The sequence below is a fragment of the Mirounga leonina genome, unplaced genomic scaffold (assembly GCF_011800145.1).
Source record: "Mirounga leonina isolate KUSES-001 unplaced genomic scaffold, KU_Mleo_1.0 Mir_180, whole genome shotgun sequence".
In the NCBI taxonomy this organism is placed as follows: Eukaryota; Metazoa; Chordata; class Mammalia; order Carnivora; family Phocidae; genus Mirounga; species Mirounga leonina.
Window position 1 is genome coordinate 4,033,094 of NW_023270469.1, and position 24,129 is coordinate 4,057,222.

General features: G+C 56.6%; 1 protein-coding gene across 1 annotated transcript in view; it reads right to left on the reverse strand.

Moving 5' to 3' along the window:
• CRISPLD2 (cysteine rich secretory protein LCCL domain containing 2) overlaps nt 1-24,129 on the reverse strand; it is a 63,293-nt gene that overhangs the window by 32,801 nt on the left and 6,363 nt on the right. The window contains exons 2-6 of the mRNA XM_035024670.1: nt 15,123-15,436; nt 10,628-10,746; nt 8,001-8,133; nt 7,446-7,561; nt 4,334-4,434 (exon numbers count right to left, since the gene is read on the reverse strand). Of these exons, the coding sequence (XP_034880561.1) occupies nt 4,334-4,434; nt 7,446-7,561; nt 8,001-8,133; nt 10,628-10,746; nt 15,123-15,362 (709 nt within the window). The 5' untranslated portion in view covers nt 15,363-15,436. The remainder of the gene's footprint in view (nt 1-4,333; nt 4,435-7,445; nt 7,562-8,000; nt 8,134-10,627; nt 10,747-15,122; nt 15,437-24,129) is intronic.

Here is a 24,129-nt window from a genome sequence, read left to right on the forward strand (position 1 = left end):
CAGGAAAGTCTTGCTGTTTTTATCTGCTTGCATGGCCTTGTCAAGGACTAACTGATGCGAACCTTTGTGGGGCGAGGGGGGGAGCCCTCTCACCTTTAGTGTGTGCACACCCATTCCCCAAGGGTGTCTGAGGACCAGAGCTGGTAACCCCTGCCTTGGGAGCCCCTCCTGGGCCTCTCTGTGGCATGGGATTCAAATTCAAGCAGCAGCAAGTGCTCATGAACCCCCTAGCCTCACCCCCCCACTTCCCCTTAGGAGCAACGACCTCCCTCCTCCAAAGGGGGACCAGGTGTTTTGTGGCTCTGCAAAACAAGGATCCAAAGCGAGGGCCAATTCTCCAGGGCTTTTCAAGGCTGGGATGTGCTGCATCTGTTTCACGGGCCAGTGCCCCCGACCCCACACACAGCCACCACCCCAGGTGAGGAGAGGGGGTGGGATTTAAGTGGGAGGCGGATGGCAGTCCTGAGCCCCAGTGCCATCCTTATCAGAGCTCTGTTGATAGCCATGAGGCCACCACCACCTGCCCCTCCCACCAGCTGCAAACTCCCTGGGGCCGGGAACCAGCCTGCTTCACCCACCCCCCTGCCCCCACCCCAGACACCCAGCTCCCATCTACAATTTTGCTCAACTAAATCTGCTGAATGAAGGATGAGCTACCCCTTAAAGAATTCTCTCTTTGAGTTCTTTCGGGAGAAAAAAAAGAGAGAAGAAAAGAGTCCCAGCTGAGTTTAAAGACCTTCACGATAAGAATTCTGAAAGCACCGTCTGGAGCCAAAAGCTACAGGCGAAATCTTTACGAAGACACTGGGTTTGCAAACGCCGTTCGGTCCACATCTTCTGTCTCTGGTCTGCTCTTCCTGTCAATGTGGCCATTCAGCTTTGCCCTTCACCGAAAGCCAGAGCTATCTCTGGAATGAGCCGGGTTTTCTTCCACTGGCCTTTAGGATTTTTATACCTCATAATCGTGGCTTTATTCAGCCGAATATAGTTTGGTAAAGCCGTCTAAAGCATTTGAGGGCTCACTATTTAAGAAAATGGGCAGACAGTCCTTGCCCTCAGACACACACATGAAAAGTGGAATGCTTACCCAGAGGACAGGCTGTATTTGAGCACATCCTAATTAAGATCCCCTGTGTGGAGCAGCGCAGGCCTGGGGAAATTCCATGCCCAAGTTCACCGCAAGGTTACCGTGCGCACCATCCAGCTCCGGACCAGGGGTCTCGGGCCCCACGGCATTGCTTACATCGGCCTGCAGGTTCCCACCTGGTTCTGTAGGTGGGGACAGAGCTCGTGGCTAATGTATACGGGGCCCACACTGCATGATTCCCCGCCAGCTCGACGCTTCCTTGGTGTGCTCTCCTCGCTCCCTAGGAGGCCTGATCAGCCCCATTTCACAGACAGGAAAACCGAGGCTCAGAGAGGCTAAGCTACCTGCCCAAGCTCACACAGCTGAGTGTCGAGCTGCCCGTCCAAGAAGCCCACACCCTTGATCACCACACGGTTTCACGGTTTCAGGCTGGAGGGACGGAAACGTCTCGAACGGTCTATCTTTAATTCTGCTCCATTTTCATTATAGGTCAAGGCCTTGCCAGGCACCCTCAGTTGGTGCTTATTAAGTAGCTTATGCAGATAAGCTGCTTTACAGGAGACTTTCCTCCTGGTTAGCTGAGAAAACTGGGATGCCTGCCAAGGGGACTTGGGTGTTTTCCACCAAAAATAAAGAAACAAGCACAAAGGCTTCATTGGGTGGGTAACCCAGCATCTGAGGTGTCTTTGTGTGCATGTGTTCTTTGAAAATGACTCTCTGTGTGTATGGGCAGCATATGCATTCAGATGGCCTGCAGAACACAGCTGCTCCATGACCCTAGAGCCCTCAGAGCAAACTGACAGTTGGAACAACAGGTGATCAGGGTTCCAGGAGAGTCTGGGGGCAGAAAGAGCACAGAAGCAGGTGCACTGCCTGTGTAGTCAGGGAAGGCTCCCGGGAGGAGGTGTGACACCAGAGCTGTGTTTCCAAGGAGAGGAAGGTATCTGCCAGGTTCACCACATGGATGAGCCCCCAGGCAGGGAGAGGGCCTACAGTCCCCACCAGGTGAGGAAGGACCCCATGCAAGGTGCTAAGTGCAGTCATACCTCTCCCCACCCCCACTTCTCTGAGAGGGTAATCAGTGTGTTTATAAGGCACTATGTGTGGCTTGCTGTGTTAGCAACCCACATCCTTCTCTCTGCGTCCTCCCAGCAAAGCTTCTACAGATGGACTCTTACTGCCACTGTTATAGATGGGCAGACTGAGGCCCAAAGAGAGCATGCAGTTTGCCTGAGTACGCACCTCCGATAACCATGGAGACAACCCCTAGCCCGAGCAGCTCTGGCTTGTGCTCCTGGAGCCCCTCATGGAGGAGCTGACAGGCCCTGAAAACAGCCCTGCAACGAGATTAGGCTGGAGCAAAGAACAGCGGGAGACCCAAGGAGAAGCCTCAACAGGCCTCGCTCTCCCACGGTCCCCAAATCAGCACTCGGGATCTGACGGGGGACTTGCCCCTCCCAGGGGACTGGACAGGAGCCACAGGTCCTGCCTGCCAGGGACACAGGGAAGGGCCCAGACACCAGCCTCCACCCACGATCTCGTCCTGCCCTGACCCCCACCTCCAGGCAGGGAGACTGAGGCTCAGAGAGAGAGGACGGCCTGCCCAGGGTCCCGCGGCTGGAATACGGCCGGCATGCTGTTCCTAAAGCAGGTGTGCCGGGCTCTAGACCCCGTGTCTCGTGAATGCAGGCTTCGGAGCGGGGATATCCGGGTGGTGGGGGGGTTCACTAAAGACAAGCGTGTGGAGCCCCGCCTCGGAGACAGAGAAGAGGGGTGGGCCAACGGGAGAAATTACAGTTAACAAGCCTCCCTGTCTCCGGGGCTCATGACCACGCCGCCCTCGTACCTACGGGCGCCTGCAGGTGCTCTGGCCCCTGTGGGAAGCACCCTCCCCTGCTCTCACCCCGAGGCTGCATCTCCCTCCTCGACGGCCAACTGCTCAGGAGGCCTTCCCTGACCCCGCCAGATGACAGCCAATGCTCTTGCTGTAAGCTCCCTGGGAAGACACATGTCACTACTCATGGCCATGACCCCACTTGACCCCAGTCTTATGAGGGTAGGGCCTTAAGTGTCAGGTCCCATGATCATCCCCACAATTACCACCTGGCAACGTCCTGCACACGGCAGGTGCTAATATAACACATCCATACCGAATGCGTGGACTCCCTCACTGGAGCCTGACGTACCCAACGGAAGCCTGGTGTTGTCATGCCCGTCTTGGGGCAGAGCGACCGAGAGGGGTCTGAGAACCAGCCTCGAAATCTGCCCCCTGGACACTCCACTGCCCATGGATGACACACGATCCAGGGAGCAGCACGAACAGGTTTGTCTCGCATCCGGATCCTTGCACCTCCTGCCCCTCGGCCCCCACAATGGGCAGAACCAGCAGTGAACAGCTAGCTGAGACAACAGGGCCCCTGGGCCACGACCGGGTCTGGGACCCCCACCCTAGCCCACCCGTTTCTGTACCCCAGAGCCCACCGGACTGACAGGGAAAGCCCGGCGTGGAGAGCTGCCCTCTCCTGCACGCCCGCGCCTCGGGAGACCCTCCCTGCTGTCACAGGGCCTGCCGGGGCAGCCACAGGGACAACAGGTCCCGAACACGAGCACCTGGTTAGCCCCTCGGGCCCAGTTCCGTCCCCCTGGGACAGAGCCCGAGAAAATACTGCAAAACATGAGCAACACTTTAGGCCCCAGATATGTTACTTCTAGTAGCGGGGACAGTGGAAACGTCCTGAGAGGCCGACTAGAAACAAGGGGCAGGATACGTGGCAGATACACGGCCCCTGAAAGCGGGGCATCTGCCCAGGCCGCGGCGGGGAGGGAACCGTGAACATTTACGGCAAATCCAGGCGAGGCATCGGCAAGAGGCAAACAGGGTGGAAGGAAGGAGGCCATCAAGGAGAAAGGCCACCCCTGCCCAGCCTGGAGGTCACCTGGGACGGGCACAGTCTGGTTTGTTGTGTATTTAAGCCATGAGCGCCAATGACAGCAGGGACGCGGGTGCGCCCAGCACCCAGCTCAGGGTGTGGCCACGGGAGAGGCCTCCTGGGGGGACATGCCAGCGCAGCCCCGTGTCCCCAGGGAGCCGGGGGCTGAACCCCGGGACTGGAGGGGGGATCTGCCCACCACACACGGCTGCACAAGCAGGGGGAGGGGGCGCCTTGACTTCAGTGTCCCGTTTTCCCGTTTGACCCACAGACAGAGGGGACAGTCACTCGGGGCGGCTTCGAAGTCACTTCCTACCTCGGTAACACAGGTTGTTCTTACAGCCGCCTCCATAGCTGGGCGGGCACTCGGAGCAGGGCCGGCCGGTTTTGTACGGGGCTTCTCCGATCCAGTTGCCCCTGCGGACACACCAAACACACCATCAGGAGGGGCCGCCACCCGAGGGCCGGGGGCCCCTCCTCTCCCCCTTCCTGGGCCATCCAGGGGAGGAAGGAGGGTGTGTGTGCTGGGTAAAGGGGGAGAGGCAACTGCACGGAGCCTAGAGAATTCTCGAAGAATGCTGGTCGGGAGCTGTGACACATCCTTCCTCCCAAGCACCTTGGTCCCCTCGTGTTGGGGTGTGTGTTACCACCCCCCAGGCCCCACATCTGCCCGTGTCCTGCCTTACACGACTCTGAACACTGTCCCCCACCCCCCACCCCAGCCCCAACCCCTTTGTACTGGAAAGCTGCTGAGCTCCCCCGTTAAGCCATTTCTCAAAGGAGTAAAAGTCAGCACGTTCTAGGGAGTACCTCATGTTTACTAAGCTCCTACAACCAGGTCCCCCCATCCTTCTGACACCCAGGAGGGACGTGCTGGAATTCCATCCTTTTTTAGAGGAGGCCACTGGGGCTCAAAAAGGTTAGGTGACCTGCCCAAGGTCACACAGCAAGCAAGCGGAGGGGCTCAGAGCCTTTGAGCACTCTGCCCTCGCGGTTGGGACCAAGGTCCCTCCTGATGTCATGGACACCGTCCCACCTCCCTCTGAAGTTCCCAGGCAGGAAAACTGGAGACTGGTCAGGGCCTGGTTCTCCGGGAGCCAGGTAGCAGGTGTGGAGCAGTATCCCCAAGCCCCTCTCCCAAAGCCTGGGCCTTTGGCACACAGGCTGGAGCCATGCGTGACCGGGGAACAGTCTCTGTGACTCCTTCGAGAAACTTCCTTCGGGGTTGACCTGGATGGTCACCCATCTGTTCACTCAGGAAGGCAATCCAGAGCCCCGCTACTAAGCTAAGCCTCCCTCCGCTGAGCAGTCCAGAGCGACTCCCCAAGTTGGACCCCAGCCCTGCCTGCCGTGTGACCCCACCGCTGCCCTCAGCCCTGGCCCTCTGTCTCCTTCTCTGTAACAGGGGCCCCATCGGGAGGTTGTGTGGTGACAGAGTGATGGGCCTCAGACCAGGGCCCTGCTCATGGTGAAGGTCGTGTGCTCTGCGAGCATTTGCTGAATCAACAAGCTTGTCAGGTGGCGTTTCTGACGGCTTTTCAGGGAGGTCGGGGGCCTGGCTCAGCGACCTGCATGGCCAGGGGCTCGGACTCTTGAGGAAAGACGCCACACAGCAATCAAAACGGCCCACTGAACAGGCAACACTGCACACAAATCTCAAACGCACAGTGTTGAGCAGATGCTGGGCCCGAAAGGGCATACATGTCTGGTCCATTCTCGTGAGGGTCCAAACCAGACACTGACCAATGCAGAGAGATGTTGGATGGTGGCACCTCTGGGGGACATCCTGGGCCCCTGGAAATATGCTCCATCTTGAGCTGGGGGGTAGTTACAGGGCTATATACGTATTATACGGACTGACTGTGCATCTCCCCCCACCACCCGTTAATTCCTGCATTGAAGCCCTGGGGGCACTGTGTGCGGAGACGGGGCTTCCCAGGAGGTAAGTGAGGTGAAATGAGGTCACGGGGTAAGGCCCTGATCCCCCAGGACTAGTGTCCCTAAAAGAGGAGACACGAGGGAGTCTGAAGAAAGGCCACGTAAGGACACAGGGAGGAAGGGACTTGCCAGCATCCGGCCCCGCTGTGCCTCCTCCTGAGACGCGCAGCCCCTGGGCCTCGGTCATGGCCGCCCGCGCCGGCTAGCCCACGCAGACACATGTGGGATTTATCCGGCTGCACACTTAAGACTAGTGTGTATCATCCATATGTTATTCTTTTTTTCAAGAAAACAGCTGGGCGCTGAGAAAGGCAGAACTCTGTTTCTGATAGGATCTTCAGGGTTTTTTTTTTCTTTTTTATACAGAGTGGAATCGAAGTATCCCTCACGCCCCAGCGGCCACTCTGCCGGGGATCCCACCATCGTGGGCCAGTTACTGCTCGTCCACGGGGCTGGTGTGCCCCCCAACCGCAGCGATGACCTCATCCGCCCGCCCTCACGCCGGGCCTGTGGGCTGTCAGACACTCGACGGAGAGCATCTATTTTCCTCCTGACCTCAGCGATTCCTTCTCATCCCACCTCCTCACGGCCACTGCTGACCCAAACCAAGTAAGTGAGGTCATCCTCATGTCATTCGGTCACTGAGCAAATATGCCTCAAGGGCATACTGTGCGCAGGGCCCGGTGCTAGGCGATGGCCGGCCCCATGGCCGGCAGGCAAACCACAGGCCATACCCAGGGAGGGCAATGCTCTAAGAAGCAGCACGTTATTTGATGAGCAAAGGAGGTGAATGAGTCAATTGAAGGACAGATGGCACACTCATGATATCAGGATGCTGTGAGGAGGAAGGGGGCTGGGACACAGAGGCTCCGGGTGGCCTTTTCTAGAAGGGAAAACATAAAAATGCAAAAACTAGGTGTAGCAGGTATACGTTTCCTAGAGTGCTATCTGCTGCATATTTTCAGAGGAAAAAAAGAATATCGCTATGGCACACCCCGCTGGTTGGGCAGCCAACAGCTATTCTGGCTTCTGATTTGCTCAGGGAGTCCCAGAAGATGACTTGCAAAGCCAGTTGGGCAATTTCATTGGTTGAAGCCAATTAAGGAAATCTTGTGCTCCCCACCACCCCCCAATCTGTGAGGAGTCTAGTTCTGGCCAATGACATAGGGAGAAAGTGGGCCAGGGCTGAGAAAGGCCCAAGAGAAAGCCCTTTTCTACCATTCTCTTCCCTTGAGTTTGGGAAGATGTGATGCCCGATGTTCTGCAGCCATCATGGAACCACGAGGATAGGCTCGTACAGCAAGGAAACAGAAAGAGCTTGAGTCCTCACTGACACTGCTGAGCTTTTAAGTTGAACTGGATGCATCAATGTCTAGATGTCTTGTTATGTGAACCAATGAAGAGACCTCACCATTTAAGCCAACTTTAGTTGGGTCCTCCGTGCCAGGCAAATGCATCCCAACCCATGCAACCATGTTCCTTGTTCTTACTTTGGAGAGTAATTGCAGACGAGGTAGACCGCATTCTCCCAAACATCTCCCCAAACGTTCATCCTCTCGCAGGTGTTCACAGCACAGCCAATCTTGTTGGTGGTGGCCCAGACTATCTGAAAAGATGACATCCACGTGTCAGAGCCAGGGACAAGGCAGAGCGGGGCAACGTAGTCTGGCCTGGATCTCCAGGGTGCTGGCACTAAAGGGGTGTATGCTGTGAAGGGGTGAAGGACCAGATTTTCTCCTTAACCCCCTGAAGATCCATGTTTGTTAAACACACACACACACACACACACACCCCCAAACAAAAACAAACCACACACGAGGAAAGTGTGCTAGTGATGGAAAATAGCACTTACTGCCCGTTTCTATGCTTATGTCACAAATCCAAGCTCAGCCCAGCAGCCGTACTTTAAGTAACACCAAATTAAAGGAAAATATTATGGTAATGACAGGGCAGTTTTCCAACTGGGCAGCAGCCCTGCAGGGCCAGGTGAGTGATGGGGTCTGGGGGTGCTGGGCTGAGGTCTCAGCTCGGGCCTCGGGGGTTACCTGTGTGTAGTGGGTGCACATGGGCCCAGAGCACCTCTCTGGACACCAGGGGTTGCACTCGTGGGGGTAGGGGTAGGTGTAGTCCTTCACCTCGTCATACCAGGACTGGACATGGAAGCCAGGAGAGCGGTACCTAAGAGGGCAGATCAGCTAGTTACGTCCCGGCCACCACACACGCGACAGACCGAGACCACAGCTCACGGCACAGCCAGCCACGGGGTGGGCTGGAGAAGGGGGCTGCTGTGGGCAAACAGCCCCAAATCCTGCCCAGCACCTGCTGTAAGTGCCTATAACCCAAACTTGCAAGGAGCTCACCTGGGCATCCCTGGAGTGCCTGGGTTCCAGGAATTTCCCTGGGTAGCCCACACGCCACCTGTGTGTGCAGGAGACATTTGCCTGGCCCCCAGTGAGTCATTGTTTATATTACAATTATGTATTTATGCCCATGTACATTTGGGGAAATACATGTAGCCCACGCACCCCCGATTTCCCAGATATGATTGTTAAAACACAACTTGATTGAAAACATGAGTCCCTTTAAAGTCAGTGCAGAGGAAAACAGTGAATAAGTAACTGTCCAGGTAATGCACAGAAGGGACGCCGGGGAAGGTCTGAAAGCTGCAAAATAGCCGGCTATGGGGGACAGGGCACATGGGTCCCCATCACCCCCAAACAAGAGCCTAGAGGCTCACGTTTCTCTATCATCGTGACTGGCTTCATTCCTCAGCTGCTGGTGGGGAGACCCAAGGACTCAGATACAAGATAGAAAATGAACTGAAGATGTAGAAACCTGCAGGGATGCAGAGCCCTGCTGTCACGTGGGCAAATCCTTTCCAAAACTTCCTATTTCGGATCTGATCCCCTGAGCCCTCCCTCACCCCCACCCTGGTCATCACCATGGGTGGCCACGGCCCCCTTGCTCGGCCCCATCCACCAGGTTGGCATCGTTGCTTTCTTCCCAGGAAAGAAAATAAACTGAACACAAATCACTGGTCAGCGTCACCAGCAAGTGTAAACAAAGCGGTTTCGATAGAGAGAGAAGACACGAGGGGTCTGGCCGTTTCTGAGAGCACTGTGGTGAGCTGGGCAGTTAGAGGTCTTGTAACAATTACCATCAGAGCCCAGAGTGCATGGTGGTGGTCAGTGACGTGGCCGGGGCCTGCTTGGAGAAGGACGCTGGCAGCCACGGAACCACGGAGCCACAGGGCTGTGTGGGGACACCCGTGCCCGTCCAGTCCCCCAGAGTGCCACGGCCAGGCTGCTGCAGGGGCCCGGAGAACGAAGGGGGCTCTTTGGGAAAGCAGGTCGGCACTCAGCATCCCGCAGGGGCAAGCCCTCTGTGCCCCCCGCACCATCAGTCCCAGTACTAAGCCTGATGCAGCAACAGCAAGACCAGATCCAAGAATGGCAAACGTTCGGGCTCTCGGCTCGATGGCCCGAAGGCAGCCTTGACAATGATCACCATGACGGCTACGGAATAGAAGAACTGTCTGATACCATATGAGAAGGGGGGAAAGAATTAAAAGCTGTCCTGGCCACCGTTACCACGAAGTAAAAATATGCCGGCCCACAGCCAGATGCTACACAGGAGTCCAGGAATATTCTGGCTGCTAAGCCAGGCCAAAGGAATGATGGTTTTTTTCCCTGTAGACATTTTCTTTTCATGCTACCGGAAGACTGATTTTACAAAAAGCAGAATTCACCAGAAGACAAAAAAAAAAAAACAGGTGTTAATTCATTTCTGTGAAGTCTGGACCCCTTATGACACCTGCTCAGGTTCTGTCCTGGAAAAGCACTGACCTAAAGGAAGCCGACCGTTGGCAGCCACACTGAACGCAGGCTCTTACGGAGCTGGGGAATATCTGGGCTGCAAGACGGGCACCCTGTGCTTTGAGGGGATACTTCAAGTCCGGTCCAACTTTTCAATGATGCCGGCAAAGCACAAGTGGGCCTTGAGCCCCTGGCCAGCCCTGGGTTCGGCCCCAGAGGACTTGTGTCCACAGCACGTTGTCTGGCTGGTTGATGAGTTTGCACTGGCGAGAAGGCACGTTCCCCACATCCCCTAAGGAAACCAGCCCTCAGCCGGGTGGGTGCTCAGATGCATGCATCTTAGAGACCATGCTCAAGAGCCTCCTCCGGGCAAGGGGGCCTGGGTGGTGAGGGCGAGCCTCCCCATGGCAAGACAAGGAGGGGAAGGTGAGGGACAGCTGCTCACCAGGTGGAACCTGGCTGGACCTGGAGAAGGAGCAGAACCCAGACATGCCGGGGCAGAGAAGACACTCTAACCAGCACTGCATAAGCAACATCCCCGTGTTCCCAGCTCACCCGGCCACTCCCTGCTGCAACGGGCTCAAGAATCCTTTCAAGGAAGTGGGATGGAACCCTCAAGCTAGAAACCCCGAGCCTGGTGATCAGTGTCTGGAGCCAACAAGCAGCCTCGCATCCGTTTTGCCACTTACTTGGAAGTGGCCCTGGGCACTAAGCCTGTTTCCCCACATTCAGACGGGCACGGGGGATCCTGAGGACTTAAACGTGACAACGGACAGCGAGCACCAAGCCCAGCACACAGTAGGTGCTCTGCAGGGGCGGCCAGTTCACAAGCGAGGGGGGACCGCGGCGGCTCTTACCTGCCCCAGTGGACGGCAAGGTTCTGCCCAAGGGACACCAGCAGACTGGTGGGCCCGTGCTCCCAGAGGCACTTGTGAGCCCACGCCGCCGACGACCGCTCCAGCTCCTCGTCCCAGGTCTGTAGGGAGAGGAGACACGGGCCGCCAGGGTCAGGGATGGTGCAAGAATGAAACCTACAGCCACAGGCCCCACATGGACCCCACACGGAGCCCGGGCCAGGTCTCCGTTCTCGGACACTGGGGTCCACGCAGATGTTGGACGGGCTCCTGACCCGGCAAGCGGGGAGGGGCAGGCAGCAAAGAACTCAGAGCAGCCCAGCCCACGGCGGTCCTCGCAGTTCCTGCTCTGGGCTCCCACTTGGCCGGGATGCTGAGGCAAGCCCCTTGCCTGGGGGTGCCCTCGGCGCAGCCCTGTGAACATGCTGAACACCACAGAACTGTATGCTTAAAAGTGGTTGAAAGGGTGAATTTTATGTTTTGTGTATTTTACTGTTCTAAAAAGAAAAAGGAGCAAGAAATGCCTCCGTCCCAGCCCATCCTGCTCTCCTGCAGCACAGGCCACCCGGACCCAGGGGGAATGGGTGGGGGGCAAGGGCAGGGTCTGGGCCAGAGGATCTGAAACAGGCTGCACCTCCCGTCCTGCCTCCCCGCCGGCCCAGGAATGCACATAACTCCCCGGGAAGGAACACGGTGAACAAAGCAGGGGGCTCATTGCCCTCCGGTCAGCTGCTGTCCGTCCTCCTCCCAGTCGCCAGGCGGGCAGGCGCTGTTCCCTCTCGGGGGCGCCCCAGCCCCCGGCACACAGTAGGTGCTCATGGGAAGACGGTCAGGCAGAGCCCCAGGACCTGGCCGGGAACGGGACACTGACGGCGCTAACTGCGGGCCCCCAGGACGGAACATCATGAAGCCGAGCACCTCCCCAACCTCCTGCCCAGCTGCCTCTTTCCGGCCTCAATGCCGGAGATTGCGGAACATCCAGGGCGAGTTCTGGCCTCGGGCAGACGCCTCTGTGGACCTGGGGCACACCCCTGGATGCAGCCCCCGTTTCGGCTGCAGTGGATGTTCTGGGTACACTCGGACATCAGACTCCTCTCTTGACGTGCCCACCAAGCACTGTGTCCCTTCTGCCTGGGATCCTTTTCCCAAGCCCGGGACAGCCTGAAGTGGGGAGGGGACAGGCTGCCTTTGGGTGGGTGATCCTCCTGCTGCTCTCTTTACTTAGCAGATCCAAGCCCCCGCTCTCACCGGGAGACCCCGTAGTATACCGTGATGTTGGACTTCCACCTTCCTGTCTTCTGGACTTGTGCATCACCCCCTCCCCGATAAACTACCCGAACTAACTTGGTGGCTCCATCTCCAAGCAAGCACCCGCTGATGCTCCATGAAAGAAGAGACACCATCCACTGCGAGGGGAGGGCAGTGGGGACAGGAGGGAACACCAAGATCCCTCTGGCCATGGCCAGCTAAGGCCCTTCCCAGAGTCCAGGGAGGCAGGGCAGAGTGCGTGCAGGCACTGACCCCACCCCGAGGCTCACTAGCTTCTCAGAAGTTCACTATCTATTCTGATCAACGTGAACCTTGTGTGCCTTTGGTCCGCGTCCATAACATTTTCTACAGCTCAGCGGGGATGGCTATAGGGAGGGCCCTGGCAGATCTCTGGGGGTTAAGGCTTCCAAAATTCTGGCTAGAGGTAGAGGACGCAGCCAAACAAGGACCTAGCTCTCCCCTCCCTGCTTTCGAGGCCTCCTTTTGGGCCCGCCCTGCACCTCCCACCCTTCACCTCCGACCCTTCTCTTGGCTCCAGCTGTGCCTGGCACATAGTAGGACCTCAGAGAGGCACAGGTGAACATTCTCTACCCCCCAAAGGGAGGACTGGGGCAAGAAAGAGGGAAAGAGCCAGGCAGTGGGGGGCACTGGTGAGAGTGTGGGGCCAGGCTCTGCCCCTTGCTGGCTGTGTGACTGTGGACAAGCGGCTTCACCTCTCTGAGCCTGTTTCCCCACCTGGGCTAATGATGTCGCCGGAACAGGATGTGGGGGAAGGTTGAATGAGCAGGCATCAAGCCCCCAGGCGAGATGCCGAGCAGCTCTCAGTAAACAGTACCTGGATATTAAGGAAATTATCTTTCTCAAGCACCTACTACGTGCCAGGGGCAGGGTCAGTCCCTGTACCTGAACACCTGCCACTTGCCAGAGAACATTATTAGCACCACTTTCTTATTTAATTCTCAGAATAAGCCCTTGAGGTTAAGTTATATTTTCCCACTGTTGCAGACAAAAATACCCAAAAAACAAAAAAAAACCCTTGAGGCTAAGAGAGGTTAGGTAACTTGCCGAAGGTTAAACAGCAGGAAGTTAGAACTTTAACAACCCAGCTTTATCTGGCTTCCGAGGGGTCTCATCTTGCTCTGCATGCTGTCACCAAGGGCTGGTCCCACTCCACTAAAATAATAAGTCACTAAAATAGTAACAGCAACAGTATAGTTAACATTTATTTAGCACTTATGCATTATCTCATTGACTCCTCCGAACAATCCTATGAGAAAGGTACTTTTATTGCCCCGATTGTGCAGGTGAGGAGACATTAATACAAAGAGACTAACTAATCTGTCTGAAGTCACCCAGCTACCAAGTGGCAGGCTGGCTCCAGAGCCCGTCCACCTATAAAACCTCAGAATAGGGTGTCTCAACTCTTTGGAGTTTTAATGTCCGCCTTTCAGGGCTACGGCTATTTCAAAAGGACCACGGCCGGAGCCCCAGCAGGCACGGCTGAGCAGGAAGCTGGATTTTCAAGATACTTTCTCAAATGAGTGCCCCTTGTTTGGGTGGAGACCGGAACAGATAGGCAGGCCTGGGGTGGAGGGGCTGGGCCTCGTGCTACCTCCCCTGCCTCGGGGCCCCTGCTCAGAGGTGTCGCCAACACCACCAACGAAGGCCCAGCTTCCCTGACAGGCAAGCCATTTAGACCTAAAGACCCAGATCCCAGCTCCACCCCTGAAATAACACAAAATAGACAGGAAAGCATGGCAGGTTCGTGAGAGGCTGCACTAACGTTCCCTGCTGCCTATGTGAGCCCTGCTCACTGCACCGCATCTTCCATACAGCCCTGGACAAGCATAGAGTGGAGACGTGAAGACCAGCGTAAACTGAGCCCGTTCCTGATAGGAGGCAGGAAGCAGCCAGGATCCCCGGGGTTTGGGGCTCAGTCAAGCTCCCTGCTCCCTGCTGGGCACCATATAGGGCCTTGGGGTGGGAGGCGGCCCAGGAGGAAGGCCGACCTATACAGAGAGGTGGAGAGTGTCCTTTCCCCCCCGGGGACCGGGCCAGGTGTCAGGAAGGATGGGGGAAGAGTCCACACCGAAAGCCACCAAGAATTCTACTCTAATTCTCTACGTCTTCAACCCTAAAAAGGCCTGCACCAGTTGCTGATGCATTAGTATTTTGAAAGGGTGCCCGCTCTTCCTAAGATTAGCACAACCCCTTCAGAGTAAATGCCTGGGCCATGTTCTTGAGGAAAAGAAGAAATGGTTTCATAACAAGTTCCCAAAGGACAGCCTTGCTTCCGAGGGTGTTTGCCCAGAAGGGCAAGCCTGTCATCTGCCCTATAGCTGGTGACGGACCACCTCGTGAGGGCAGAGACGGCAACACTGAGGGGTTCCCAGGCACGCGGGGTGCTCCCTGATCACGAGCACCACCTACATCAGAGCCTAAGGCACCATGAAACGGGACAGTAGAGTCCAGAGGAGGGAGAGGAGCTGGGTCTTGAGTGAGGCTTGCTTACGACGGGATAAGGCACGAGGTGGGGACAGGACTCCTGGGGGAGGGAGGGCCTGGTGGCATCTTCGGGGAACACCGAGTGGCCTCTCAGGACAGATGAGCTCATGATCGAAGGCCTCCAGCGCCAGGCAGGAGCATTTGGGCTCCATCCTGGGGACAGAGGGCCCTGAGGCTCCTGAGCAGGAGACAGGCTTGCTGAAGGTCAGGAAGGGCGCAGGAAGCAGCCTCAGGGCGAGCCAGCAGGGGACAGCGTGGGAGGTGAGAAGCCCCAGGGCTGATTGAGGTGTTGGGGGGACAGGCTGGGCAGACAGGAAGCGGGCAGGGGCAGTGGGGGTGCCAGGGTTTAAACTGGGTGCAGGATGGTGGCTGTGAGCCTGGGTCCTGCGGTCTGTTCTGCCACTACCGTCTCTGACCTCGGGCCTCAGTTTCCTAGTCTATAAAATGGGAGAAAAGCAGCAAGTGTGTCACAGGGCTGGGAGGACGGGAAGCGGTCCTGGCAGAAACAGAGGGGTGCGCGTGGATGTGGGGCCGGAGGCATGGGCTTGGAGGGCCGGCTGCCCCTCTGCTCCTTATGCATGGGATTTCCCCAGGCTCACGGGAGACCCTCCACTGTACCCTCTCTGCCAGCCCCTCGCTGACAGACACCCCATCTCTCACGGACTTGGCCCCGTTGCTGCTCAGACGGAGGAGGGTGGCAGATGGGGCTGGATGAAGCGCTTACCATGTACTCCATGTTGGAGGCCGGGGGGTACACCTGGCCCCTCAGTTTGTTGTGAAGCATGAGGATCTCCTCCTTGTCCAACCTGGGGATGGCCCTCCGGACCCGGGAGTGGGGCTTGTCCTGCTGGTATTTGCTGAGCAGCTTCTCCAAGTGGGTGACGTTGGGCAGGAAAAAGCCTTGGGCTCCGCAGACCAGCAGCACCAGCCCCAAGGGGACGACTCTGTTCAGGACACAGCTCATGGCGCCACGCAGGGAGCGAGGACCAGGGGGACCAAGCAGGCTGGGCTCTTAGGCAGCGCTGGGGCGCGGAAGCTCTGAAGGAAAGCAGAGGGCAGTGGGGGGAGAAGTGGATCAGTCTTAAACCAGCTCCAGCGTGAGCTTGAGCAGTGAACAGCTATCCCTCTCCCCACTTTGCAGATGTGAAAACCGAGGCTCCCAGAAGCTCAGTAACCAAGGTCCCACAGACAGGAGAGGTGGAGCTACCCTGGTTCCTCTCTCCCTAGACGGTCACAGAGTGTCCGAGAGGACAAGGCAGGGCTTGAAAGAGTGTGTTTATTCACACATCTCACCTCTGCTTCACCTCCAAGGGAGAGTCCGTCAGTCACGGGAGCTTTCCTGGGCATCTAGTTTGTGCTATAGACACTACGCCTTGCCCCGGGGAGCTCCCACTCGGGCTGGGGCGAGAGACGAGGAAAACCACAGTCCCCACCTGCGGGGCAGCGCTGACCGCGGGCGAGGAGCTGGAAGAAGGGGCTGCAGAACCCCGCCAGGGTGCTGACCCGCCTGGGACCCCAAGGGGCCGTGTCCTTCCATCAAGGCTCCTTCGGTCTTCCCCCACACGAGCCGCAACCCGCTCTCATCAGTTGAGTTGGCTAGGTTTGCAAGACAACATCCAGCAGAGGCATCGGCAGGGGCATGGCACAGAGGGGCAGGGAGGCAGCGTGTGAGGCTGAGCGTGGAGCCAAGGAGCCATGGGAACCGGGCAGTTCCCACTCTGACCCTGGCAACTCTCCAGGGTCCTGACCGAGCTTCAGACAAAAATAACCACCATCCAGCAGGGAGGCCCGGCATTCTCTGGACTGGATGAGACGCAGCCTCCCTCCGGGGGAGTTCCCTCTGGGGCAGAGTCCCGGGGACGGGACGGCACAGAAGGCCGTGTGTGCGCTCGTCTGCCCCACTGGGAATCAAACCAGTAATGCAGACCCCTGCGGTCCCGACTCCTCTCCAAGATTAGTCGCACTGCCATATATGAACATTTCCCAGCTGCAGAAGGCCAGGCTGACGGAGATGCCAAGACACTGACGCTGGACTGCCCTCGGTGACGCAGCAAGCGCAGAGACCCACGTCACGGAGCACCCATGGGGCGTCACGACGGCACGGGGTCTGCGGCACTCTCTGCCTCAGCAGCTTCAGGGCCAGGTACCCCCGAAGGCATGAAGCAGAACTGCTCCTAGGACTCAACTGTTCCACTGGACTAAAGCCTGGGTGGGGTTTAAATCACCAGTGGGCACCATTCAAATGACTCTCATGGGGGGACAGGTAAATAGACGGTGGGGCAGTCGGGTGGAATATTACACAGCAGGGAAAAGGAACAACCTAGAGCCATGTGAATGTCAGCATACGTAAGTCCCAAATCCAGTGTTGGGTTAGAAAAGTAAGTTGGAGAATATAACGCTAATGGTCCTATTTACGCCAACTTTAAAACATACGGACCACAGTTTGTGTAACTTACAGTACACATGGATACAGACACACATACATATATGTGTATATTACATGTGCATATCGTACACATATATAATACACACATATACATGTGTCTGTTTGTGTGTACATATGTGTACATAGGGGTATTTATATAGTAAAACCACACCTGAACCAGACCAAGTTCGTGGTGCCGGTTGACTCCAGGGTGAGGGATGGGGAACTGGGAAGGAGAATATGAGGGACCTCGTCTTGATCTTTAACATATTATTTGTATTTTTAAAATCTCAAGCAGATAGGGCAAACTGTCCACCTCTGTTCACTTTAGGGGGACAGGCTGAGTTGGGAGGAACAGCAAAGCGGTAGCCCAAGGAGGGTGGGCGCAGGGGCCGGACCTGGGTGGGGAGCCCATGCTATCCTTTGGACATCTCTGGTTTTTAAAAATTTCAATTAATAAAACAAAACAAAATGCCAAAGCATGAAAAGACAAGGAAGCAATTGCTGGTTCCATGTGCATCCTTCCAGCGTGTTCTCCTGAACTGGTGAGACCTTATTCCAAAAGACAAGACAAGCCGCCTTCACTGTGCACTTGATGGGGCCGCCTGAGCCTAGCACTTGGAGGCTGGTCCTTGTCTGCATGGCCCCACAGAGAATTTGTAAAGCCTCAAGGGCAGCTTTTGAGTTGGGAGCACCGTTTCCGGGGTTTAGTCACACGCTCCCCACAGAGAACACAAAGGACAGGAGACGAGACATTTCTCCAAGGGCCTCCTTGGCCTCACCTCAGCCAGTCACCACCTGGGAAACACAGGTATGCCCTGGGTCGTGCCGCTCACAGCATCGCAGGGGAAGCATGCCCATCGCACTGTTGGTTCTGAGAGTGGCCTGGCCTGGCGAGAGCTCAGGGGACCTGGGGGTCCTCGCTGGGTAGGAGTGAGGCCCAGATCATGCCGCTCCTGCTAAGTCTGGGCTGCAGGACGACACCAAAGGCTTTAGCAGAACCGTGAGGACGAGGTGGCCAGAGGCTCTCCTCCTGGGACCCTGCACGGTGCTGCTCTGGACTGAGCTGTGGTCCCCCAGATTCACAGGCTGGAGTCCTGACTCCCAGGACCTCAGAATGTGACTGTATTTGGAGACAGGGTCTTTAAAGAGGTCATTAAGTTAAAATGAGGTCACTAGGTGAACCCTGATCCAATCTGACGGCTGTCATCATAAGAGAGGGGATTGGGATGCAGACACCCACAGAGGGAGGATCCACAGGGAGAAGGCGGTGTCTACAGCCCACGAGAGAGGCCTCAGGGGACAGCAGCCCTGCCCACAGCGGGGGCTCAGGCCTCCAGAAGTATGAGAAAATACTGGATGAACAGGACTGCGGTCCCAATACCCCACTGGCCGCTGTGGGAAGAGGTGGGGGGGGGGGGTGCAAGGTAAATCAGGAGGCCAAGGCCCACTTCCCAGGGGCATCACCAGCACCCTGGGCCTGTGCAGCCCCTCCAGCCTCTGCCGCCCCAACAGCTTAACCAGAACGTAGGGCCTAGACACTCCAGCCCCTTTCCCACCCACCATCAGACAATTTAAACCCTTTCTTATATGAGACGTGTGCACTGTCCGGGGCTGCTCGGGGCTTCCCAGGGACAAGTACAGTCCCCGACGGACCGACCGGGGAGGCTGACACTGAGGGAGACCTACTGCACACCAGTCCCTGGATTTCTCATCTCACCCACCTGATGATCCAGAGGCTTGGGTTCTACTGCTGCCATTTTACAGAAGAGGAGACTGAGGCCTCTGCAGTGTCCGGAAGAGCCCAGAGTTGTACAGTGGGTGAGCAGAAACTGAGCGCTGGGATGCAGCCCATCCCGCCCCAGGACCCTTTCCTTACGCTGCCCTGTCTCCCCGAGAGTGGGCTTCCTGGAGTGCCCGGCACCAGCCTGCAGGGGAGGGGGCCCCACGGCAGCCCCATCCACGCTGGCCTGCAGGTCAGATGGTGGTTCCTGGCAGTTAGAAGACACCTGTGTGTCACCCCCAGGGGACTAAAACCTTACATCATGGTGACCTTTCACCAAAACACGCCTCCATCACCGGGCCTGCACGCACCCAACCTCCCTGCATCGCTGCGCCTGTGACTCCCACGTGGCGAGCTGACCTCCGACCCCGGACATCGACGGATGCTCTCTGAAGAGCACTCTTGGACCCACGGTTCTCCGAGGCTCGCCAAGGGCAAACCTCATTTCTAGAGAAGGCCTCCTCCACTCTGTCACCCCCGGCCTGTCTCCAGTGGCTGCAGACACGCATCGCGGACCGCTGAACAGCGCAGCCGAAACGCTCTCCGGAAGCTCTGGCACTCCTTTGCCACAGTTGCAAACCCAAGCCCGTGACCGTACAGACAGGACTCCTGAGAACGGGCCAGATGTCAGGCCCCCAGGGAGGTGGGGAGGGGGACCAATGACGCTTTCAGGCCCCAGGGCCCGTGGCAAGACCCCAGCCTGGCTAACGAAAGCCACAGGGAATCAACTTCCTACAACACTGCCCAGGGCCCCTAAACGTACCTGGAGCCCACCAGGGAGGTGGCGGTTTCTGACTCCATTTTACAGGAAAGAAAACTGAGTCCAGGAGACACTGCCTGGTGTTGGTGAGGCCGTGCAGCCCGTTGGAGGTGGAACCAAGACGTGAAATCCAGCTTTCTGAAAGCGTGGGGGACTTTCAGCCCATGGCCAGGGTATCCGCTCTGCAGCCGCCCCGCCGCCCCGCCGGGGCTGTGTGGGCCTGGAGGGGATCAGCAGACCCCCGTGTTCCCAATCTAGCAATGGCGCCTCCTCAGGGTTACCTCCTGGGCAAGGCCACCCCCAACCCCGCCTCTCGGGAGCAAGTGACAGAAAGGGAGTGCGTGTGGGGCTCCGTGCGTCACGCCACCAGGGCTCTGCCTGTGTTTGGGAGCGTCTGCCAGGAAGATGAATCTCAGCACTGCGTTTATCGGCCGGCAGCTCTGAGCTGTGCCAAAGCTCTTCCCTCCTGCACATGCTGTTCTCACAGCTCATCCCACGGCCCCAACCTGCCCCCTCCTCGCCCTGGGCCAGCCCCATGGATTCCTGCTCTTTTGGCTACGATTCAGCTCCAGGGTCATGGCTGAATCACGCCCCAACCACACCTGTCGGGCTTGTTCGCCGCTGAATTGCTGACATCTGACACGTCGGTGTTCAATAAATATTTATGAAATGAATGTGTGGGTTGCATCCTCCTGAGGAAGTCAGGAGAGCCGTCTAAGGACGGTGCAGGGTGCAGGCCCTCCGGGAACACCGAGCTGAGTCAGCTCCTGGTGCGGCCCCTCGCTGGCTGCGTGGCGTGGACACGGCGTGTCCCTGCTCTGGGCCCCGGCCGCCGCGTCTATACGGTAGACGGGAATCACAGGGCTCGTCTGACCTCAGCGATTCAGCGGTCAGTAAGCCAGACAGGTCTGCGGACATGCTTCAGCATGCTCCAGAAAGCAGCGTCCTTTTATCTGAGGAGCAGGGCTTCATCCGCCTGGCCTGGTTAGGGTCAGGGGATGAGCTGTGTGATGAGCAGCGAACGAGATCATGAACATGGGTGCTTCATAAGCGTTAGTTATATTCATGAGAATGACACTACATGCACCACAGAGGCAGTGTGTGAAGAAGTTTCTAGAAGCCCGGGATTAATGACGGGGAGTAAACACCATTCTCTCTTCATTACAGTATTTCACAGCCCCATGAAGAAGTTTCTAGAAGCCCGGGATTAATGATGGGGAGTAAACACCATTCTCTCTTCATACAGCCCCACCTCTGCCTTGATACAAAAATCTAATTTTTAAACATCATATTAAATGTGTAACACGTGCGGGGTTTAAATTCAAGACACACTTTACTCAAGACGTGCCTTGAGCCATGGCCACTTTCTCCCCAGCTTTCTGGGGAAGCAGGTTCCGAGACATCAGGAACCGTCGTGAAGCCTGGCCGGCTCAGGGTCGCGAGTGCGGGGCCCCACGTTGGACTTAAAATTTTTTTAAATCAAAACAATAAAAAGGAACCAGGTCTGGGGCATTAATGTTGACTCTCTGGGCAGGAACTGCCCCTACGTATGTTCATGGTCATTTGCACTGATGACAATGACCCAGTTCACGTGCCATGAGGGCCGACGTGCTCCTTCCGGGGCTCAGTCTTAGCTGAGTCAAGAAGCCCTAGGTGCCCTAGATCTCACCATGGCCGCATCGTGTCTGCTCATACTTTCTGCCTTTCCCACCATACTGTGCACCTGCTGAGGGCTGGAACCAGTATAAGCCAGTAAATGTCCAAACACCAAAACTCCAAAAAATAAAAAAAATAAAATCACCCTGATCTGTAGTGTTTGTCAGGTCCCTCGGGACAAACATTCCCACAGTGGCCAATTTCAAGCAACCCGTGTGAGATCACTGATGGTGGAATTTCTGGAAAGACGCGAGATGGCACATCATTGTGTGGTCTTTCCGCCACAGGGATGGGACAGGCACCGATCACCTCACGGGCAGAGACGGCAGTGAAGTGTCGGAGAAGGCTGGGACAGGGTAAGTTCTGAGTTTTCATTACCTTCTTTGTAAAGAGGACTCATGTTAACTGTAAGTGCATGTCATTTGATGTTTAAGGGTGGTCTCTGAAAATTTAACAAAACGCAAGGAGCCGGTTCCAGCCCACCGCTGGCTGGCCCTGAGTCGTGTTCCAGTTCACACCCCAGGGAGTATTAACTGCTCCACCAACATTTGTCGCAAACACCATAGCCAGCCGTTCTGGATGCGACCCTGCAGTGGGTCCTCCACTCCCGTACTCTACAGGCTGATGGGGTCATGGCCTCTATGGGCCCTGTCCTACAGGTGAGGGAACCGAGGCTCCAGACAGAGAAGCCGCTTGCTCACATTCACACAGAATGTCTGCGAGTGCCGATGCATATCGTCACACTCTTGCCACTGGCCCGAAGGTGAGCTCTCCGAAACGTCAGGGCAGCTCTAACCTCCTGCCCATGTCAGCCGGGCTCATTCAGGAACACGTCTGCCCTATGTGACAGCAGCTAGCCCGAAAGGCCAGGGGTGCCCCACGCTCTGCTCTTCCTCGGAAGCACAGAGGGGAACGCAAAATGTGAGTGGGGCCAAGGGCAGATCACAGTCATACCCACAAACCACCCAAAATTCCAGGAATGAAGCCGTGGCTGGGAGGAGGGAGGAGGGACACCCCAGCATGTCTGGGGCAGATCCCGGGACTGGCCAGAACCTCCAGGGACGAGCATCTGGGTAAGCACCAGACACCCGGGATGTGGGGGGGGGGGGAATCTCCCCTCCTCGATGGGATCCAGTCGGTTTTCCTTAAACTCTTCCCCATGGAATTAGGGCTGGACACAGTAGGAGGCAGGCTTTTTTCCCTTCCCTGCAGCCTCCCCACCCCCAGCCCTGGTTGTCCACAACTAAAGACAGATGGCCAACAAGAGCCTATGCGAAACCCATTCGATTTTTTTTTTAAAGATTTTATTTATTTATTTCAGACAGAGAGAGAGAGAGAGAGAGCGAGAGTGAGAGCGAGAGAGCATGAGCACAAGCTGGAGGGAGGGGCAGAGAGAGAAGCAGGCTCCCAGGTGAGCAGGGAGCCCAATGCAGGACTCAATCCCAGGATCCTGGGATCATGACCTGAGCTGAAGGCAGATGCTTAACCGACTGAGCCACCCGGGTGCCCCCCGATTTTTTTTTTAAGATTTTCCTTATTTATTTATTTGAGGGAGAGAGGAAGAGCAGGGAGAGGGGCAGAGGGAGAGGGAGAGAGAGAAAATCTCAAGCAGACTCCACCCTGAGCATGAAGCCCAAAGCGGGGCTCAATCTCAACCCCGCGCGATCATGCCCCGGGCCGAAATCAAGAGTCGGATGTTCAACCATCTGAGCCACCAAGGCATCCCTCAATTTCTTAAATACTATATGGAGAATATACAAAATCTTAGGCAAAAGGAGAAGAGAGCTCATTTGCAAAAAAAAAAAAAAAAAAAAAGAATTAAAAACCAGATATGTTTAATATAAACCAAGATCGTAAATAAGAAAAGCCATTTTAAAGTGACTGGGTAATAAATCAATATATTCTCAAAATACCCGATATCTGACTCCAGGGGCCCCTCGCCTGCCTTCTTGCCCATGTGTGGATGTTTAGCAAAGCTTCAGATAAACATCAGGAAACCACGGGCTCCCAAGGACTGCTCCAGGGCCGTGAGGAAAAGCGTGGATGTCAGGTCAGACCCAGGTCTGAACTGTGGCCTCACCATGTAGAGCCTCATGCTGCCCGAAAGGTCCCTTGGCCTCTGATTGTCCAGTTCCTCAAGGGGGACAATGAGGCCCTGAATTGCTCACAGGGATAGAGGAGGGAGGGTAAGAAGATGAGGAGAGAATTAGTGGTTCTGGAGCTGTCTACGGACGGTCTTTCCTTTCTCCTGGGTGAGTTCAGGCATCTCAGATCCTCTCTGCTCCGGGCTACGGGGCTGACACCACCTGCACCAGCCTCCTGCCTGCAGTGCCTGATTCATGGTATCTGTAAGGGTGAGTCACGGCCCCTGGCTCTGAACCAAGCTCCAAGACACACGGCTCAAGAATCCTACAGCACCAGGCTATGGAACCTCCACACGGCTGTGCAGACAGAAATCCCAGGGCAAGCCCCCGGGTGGCCACGGAGTCCTTCGCATGTGCAAGCAAGACAGTCTGCCTCGAGAGAGGGAGGGGACATCACAGCTAACAGACAAAGACAGAAGGTGTGAGAAAACCGCCTGGGGAATGGGATGGTAACTCCAGGCAGAGGAAGGACAGGGACCGCTCTGGCTGGGGTGAACAGCAAGGTCTCGCTCAAATCTCAAGGAAGGGGAACCCCAGACAGCAGGAACCACAGGGTCAAAGGCTCCGGGATGGTCCCCATCTTGGCATGACTGAGGACAGGCACAAAGCTGTGGAGCTGGGAGGAAATGGGGTCACACAGGAGGGCAGCACCAGGTGGCCAGGGGCCTGGAAGACCATGGTGAGGAGTCCTGCTTTTACTCCAAATGCAAAGAGGAGCATCAGTTGGTGGAGAGCGGGGGGAGGTACAGCCGAGGTGACAGGGTCTGACTTAGGCTTTGAAAGCCCATCAGCACGCAACGACACAGGGCAGAGCTCAAGACCGAACAGAAGAAGCCAGACTCCAATGATTAAACAGGCTCCGTTCTGTTTATGTCAAGTTCAAAACCAGGCAAAACCAACCTATGCTATTAGAAGTCAGGAAATGGTTCCCCCCCCGGGGGGGGGGGGGGGGGGGGGGGGGGG